At 35.9% G+C, this 6,048-nt stretch overlaps 1 protein-coding gene across 1 annotated transcript in view; it reads right to left on the bottom strand.

Annotated features, from left to right (window-relative positions):
- Mctp1 (multiple C2 domains, transmembrane 1) overlaps positions 1-6,048 on the bottom strand; it is a 541,169-nt gene that overhangs the window by 232,463 nt on the left and 302,658 nt on the right. Inside the window, exon 5 of the mRNA XM_013022079.1 lies at positions 1,011-1,090. Coding sequence (XP_012877533.1) covers positions 1,011-1,090 — 80 coding nt within the window. The remainder of the gene's footprint in view (positions 1-1,010; positions 1,091-6,048) is intronic.

Below are 6,048 nucleotides of genomic sequence, written 5' to 3' on the forward strand. Positions count from 1 at the left end.
TTTATACCAGATCTTAGGACACTTTCTCCAAAGGTGGTAAGCCATCAGTCAACTAAGTTCTATACGCTAGTTTTTAGGCTTTATGTTGGAATGAAGAATGTGTTTGAAGGACAGCAAAATCTGATCACTGGAAGATCAATAAGTCATCTCTATACATGTTGTACATGTGGCTCAAAAGGGGGTGCTCTTATTTTTTTATTTACCCACATTAGAGCAAAAGAAATCATAGTCTGGTTTATCACAGTTTTCCCAGCCACTATCTCTGTCACAGGATATAACATGATGATCCCAAACAGGAATTCCTTCTCACAGCCATCACAGATTTCACAGCTTCCCTGTAACCCAGTTTGGCACTATAGCTTCTTTGAACCATGTTGTTTATTTCATCATTACATTCAATTTACAGTTTCTATGCTGAAATGCATATGGAAAACCATTTTCAGGTATAAGAAATGATTAATACTAGTAAAAATTATATACGTTTACAACCAGTCAATAAATAACAAATAATGTAACTGAGGAAACACAACCAGTATGTTTCTGCTTTTAGAGCACATCTTAGTTACCTAGAAATGGCAAATTGGTGATGGTAACTGGTGTTAGAGAAATCAGGTTCTACCTTGAGCTCCTGTGATGAGAGAAGCTATTCTAAAGCAAAGTGCATGTGTTTTTTTCATAGATAGCAGCTTGATTCTTGAATAATTATGATGACATACTTAATCTTCTTTATGCCTTACCTCATTCATCTGAGCAACATGAGATTGAGAAATATACCTTTAATCTCTATTTTTCTAGAGCACAGTTCAGAGGGATACAGCAGTATTCTAAGAATGAGGCAGTCAAGGAAAAAGCTAGGATTCTTATCGGTCAGGTGAGAAAGATGTACTTCAAGAAGACTGGCTAGCCTGAAGCCTCCCAGATATAAGTGACACACTAGTAGATAAAATCTAGACTGTTTCCTATTTTACAGGCCCAGCTGTATAGCAAGGTAATATGATAACTGAAGTTACCTGTTTAACTCCAGTTGAGTGAGATCCAGAAAGGCTGAGCCCATAAAGTCATCCTGCAGGCCAAAATCATAGTCAAACACCTAGAAAACCAAAGAGAAAGGCATTCTTTAATTTAGTCAATATAACTTTTAACTGAAAACCTTTGACTATTAAATATTGGTTACTGATGTCACCAAAACCATGACATTTGTTGATATTTGGTTTTAAAAATTCATCTATCTGTTCTTTGAAATATTAGGGCCTCATGAAATATTCAAAGTAAATCACATTTTTACATTTATTAATTATATTACATTATTAATTATATTAATTACATTATTAATACAATTGATTAATATCAAATAACTTTCAAGGAAGATAAATCCAAATAAAAAAAACTACTGTTAATCTTCAAAAAATGTAGGAAATACATTTTTTCTCATATCATAGAAAATGTATTGGCATTAATGGAACCAAATTGAGTTAACATGAAACTCAACAAATATTCCTTCCATCTTGGGTGACAAGTAGTGAGAATATTGACTAGCTGGGTACCAGTGGCTCATGCCCATAATCCTAGCTACTCAAGGTAGGTATGTGGGTGAAAGCCAGCCTGGGCAAGAAAGTCTGTGAGACTCTTGTCTCTCATTAAGCAACAAAAAGCTGGAGGTAGAGCTTCTTCTTTGAAGATACTGGGGTTTGAACTCAGCATGATGGGATAGGTCTGCTTCTGGATAGATAACCAGTCAACTAGACTCTCTAGTATAAGAGATTCCACAAGCCCAAGAGAGTCAATAGCCCAGCATTTCTGTACTAAATTCTTGGCACAACAGTTAGAAAATACAATGTAGAGTCAATATTATGTACAGTTTCCCTAAACTAGTGTTTTTTCTCTAGTACAGGTGTACTTCAATTAAAAAAAACTGAATACGCAAAAAATTGATTTTATGTAAAAAGACAAATACTTGACATTACAAAAGGATTCTTAGACTTGAAGAGTCATGAGGGAATTTCTTTAAGTAGTTAGCTTCCCTAATGCCTTTTATATTATTCATTTTTCAGTCATTTGATTTACATACAACCTTTTGGCATACATTTATTGTAGAAAGCTCAGCACTTGTGCAATAAATATTCTCTTTGATCAATTACACTTCTTTGTCACCTGCTCTGTGGCATTTCACATGCACACACTGCACATCTTAGGCAGCTGATATCTCTGTACTTTCAGGTGACTGGAATAGTTTATCTTACATACAAAATCCATGCCAAAACATAGATTCCTTATACAGTCTTCCAATCATGTCTTTGTCAGAATAGAGCGAAGATAAGATGGCATGAAATCATTGAGCCTACCTGTAGCACACCCACACATAAGACAAAAAAATCTGTAAATCTAATGAATTATTAAAGATAACCCAACTATGTGATTCAACATCCAAATTCTCTTTATGCTTCTGATGAGAATCTTCTGAGAGTTCTATTGGTAGATATTTGCTTTAATTCTCAATTCCTATTCATAAGGAAAGCATAAACATGGAGAAAATGGAAACATCAGAATCAGATCACTAATGATTAAGAAAATCATTAGTTGTTGGTTCCAAATTACATAATTTATTTTTAATTATTAATTAACTTTATTGTTACTAGACAGGTGAGATACAGAGGGATTACAATTATATGAGCCAGGTAATGAGTATAATTTCTTTTGTACAGTGTCTTCTGTTCCCTCACTCTTTCCCAGTTCCTCCCTCCCATCTCCACCCATGAGTAGCTCACTTTGATCAGTGTCCAGTGAGCTCCATTGCTGCACTTTTTCACCCTTTTCCCCTTGAGTTCTGTACCCTTCCCTCAACCTTTCTGAAGATATACACTTCAATACACTATACATAAAGACAGAATCGGCAAAAAATAAAAACTATACACTAAAAAAATTAAAAAAGAAAACTCTCACTTCCATATCCTAGAGTTTGTTTCAATATGAATATTATTTTATATAAATATGATAAGGCAGTTAGGGATTTGTTTCTCTCTTAAGAGTATCCTCCTTTGGTCCACTATGCACACACATGTAGAATCCTGTAGTGTTTATCATATCCCAGTGTATTCTAGATCTAATTCCCACATATCAGAGATATTATGCTCCATGTAAGCTTGATTTACCTCACTTAACATGATCTGTTCTAGTTCTATCCATTTCCCTGCAAATGACATTATTTTATTCTAATGGCTATGTAAAATTCCATTGTATATATGTACAACAGTTTTTGGATCCACTCATCTATTGTGGGGCATCTGGGCTATTTCCATGTCTTGGCTATTGTGAATAGTGTGGCAATGAACATGGATGTGCAGGTGTCCTTATCATAGCCTGGCTCATGATAATCAGGGTAGCTTCCCAGGAGTGGTATGGCTGGATCATAGGAAAGGTCTAAGTTTAGTGTTTTGAATAATCTCCATATTGCTACCCAGAGTGGTTGTATTAGTTTACATTTACACCAACAGTGCAGTAGGATTCCTTTTCCCCCACATCCCTGCCAATATTTGTTTTTGTTCAAATCTAACTGGGGTGGGATGGAATTTCAGAGTTGTTTTTTCATTTTCTCTATGGCCAGGGATGATGAGCAGTTATTCATGTGTTTCTTTGCCATTATTACCTCTTCTTCAAAGAAGTCTCTCCTTAGCTCCCTCACCCATTTACTGATTGGGTTATTAAGTTTGAGGGGCTTAGTTTCTTGAACTCCTCGTATATATTGGGTATTAGGCCTTTCTCTGGTTATTGCTATAAAGATCTTCTCCCAGTCTGTTGGCTGTCTTTCTAGGTTAGTAACTATGTCCTTAGCTGTGCAGAAACTTATTATTTTGATACAGTCCCACTTGTTAAGTCTCTCTCCTGTTGTGCCTCTGGGACTCTTTTCAAGAAGTTGCTACATATACCTATAAGTTCTAATGTTTTTCTACTCTCTCAAAGTAGTTTCAAAGTTTTGGGTCTGACATTGAGGTCTTTGGTCCACTTTGAATTGATCAAACACAGATCCACTTTTAGTTTTCTGCATATGGAAGCCCAGTTTTCCCAACACCAACTATTGAAAAGGCTAGTTGTTCTCCCACTGCATGTCTCTGACTCCCTTATCAAGTATCAAGTAACTGTATCATTTTATTTCTGGGTTTTCTATTCTATTCCATTGATCTTCGAGTCTATTTTTGTGCCAGTTTTGTTATTATGTCTCTGTAGTAGAGCTTGAGGTTGGTATTGTGATATCAGACTGCATTGCTTTTTTAAAAAATTTTGTCTAGAATTGCTTTAACTATTCTAAGTCTTTTGTTGTTTCAAATGAATTTTTGCATTGTTTTGTCTATCATCATGCAGGGGATTTTGATGGGGATTCCATTGAACTTGTATATAATTTTTGGCAGCATGCTATTTCCACAATATTGATTCTACCTATCCATGAACATGGAAGATCTTTCCATTTTCTGGTGTCCTATTTGATTTCATTCTTCAGTTTTTTATAGTTTATATATCTATAAAGGCTTTTTACATCTTTGGTTAGATTTATTGCTAGGGTTCAAGGCTATTTATTGCAAATGGACTTTGTTTTCCTGATTTCCCATTCTGCTTGTACAATGTTGGTATACAGAAAGGCTACTAATTTTTGTGCATTAACTTTGTATCCTTCTACTTTGCTAAAGTGGTTGATCAGCTCTAGGAGCTTGGGGATGGAGTTTTTTGGGTCCTTTAGGTTAAGATCATGTTATCTGCAAATAGGGATCATTTGACTTCTTTCCCTATATGAATCCCTGTTAAGTTCCTTTCTTGCATTATTGCTCTGGGTAGGATTTCCAGAACTATATTGAAGAAGAGTGGAGCAAGCAGACATTCTTCCCTTGTTCTTAATTTTAGGGTAAATGCTTTTAGTCTTTCCCCTTTCAGTATGATACTGGCTATCCGTCTGCCATATAGAGCCTTTATGAATATTCCTTTTATTCCTGGTTTCCACAAAGCTTTTAACATGAATGGTTGTTGGCCTTTTCTACATCTATTGAAATGGCAGTGTGGTTCTTGTTTTTGGCTCTGTTGATGTGGTGAATTATATTTGTGTATGCTAAATGAGCCTTGCTTCTGTGGGCTGAAGCCTACTTTGTCATAATGCATGAATTTTGTCATTTGTTTCTGGATTCTATTGGTGAGTATTTTTTTGAAGAGCTTTGCATCTGTGATCATGTGAGAAACTGGTCTGTAGTTCTCTTTTGTTGGATCTTTACCTGGTTGGGAGATCAGTGTGATCTCCAAAGTGGCTTCATAGAATGAGTTTGGAATTGATCCTTCTGTTTCTACTTTATAGAAAGGTTTGGAGAGTATTGGTATTAGTTCATCTTTAAAAGTCTTATAGAATTCACCTGTATATCCATCCGGGCCTCGGTTTATCCTTGTTGGATGACTTCTGATTACTTCCTCAATCTTGTTGTGTGTTATTGTCCTGTTTAACTGGTTTATATTTTCTTGGTTCAGCTTAGGCAGTTTGTATGTCTAGAAATCTGTCCATGTTTACTAGGATTTCCTTCGGTTTTGGGTGTAGATTTTGAAAGTAGTCCTTTATAGTCATTTGGGTTTCTTGGATATGTGTTGTAATGTTTCCTGTGGCATGTCTGATTTTTCTCTCTTGTCAATCTTGCTAGTGATTTGTCAATTTCATTAGTTTTGTTTCATTGATTTTTTATGTATAGCTTTTCTTAAAATTTTATTTTATTTGTGAACATACTGTACAGAGGGGTTACATAGGCAAGATAATGCATACATTTCTTACCAAGCATTGCAGCCTCCTCCTTTGTTTACCCTTCACCTCCCTTCCCAGCCTCCCCCCTCCCTCCCACCCAGTCCCTTCCCCCTCCCCCCCACCGACATTGTAAAGCTTGTTTTTGACATGACAATTTGTACTTCTCATTGTTGCAACAGGTCCACCTGAATCCTTAAACGACTTGTTTTTCCCCATCTCCTCCACAAGTTATACTGACATCAAATATATTGAAAGCAGGGGTTATACTGTGAGGGAGGGACATA

Source organism: Dipodomys ordii, unplaced genomic scaffold (assembly GCF_000151885.1).
Source record: "Dipodomys ordii isolate 6190 unplaced genomic scaffold, Dord_2.0 Scaffold59, whole genome shotgun sequence".
Lineage (NCBI taxonomy): Eukaryota > Metazoa > Chordata > Mammalia > Rodentia > Heteromyidae > Dipodomys > Dipodomys ordii.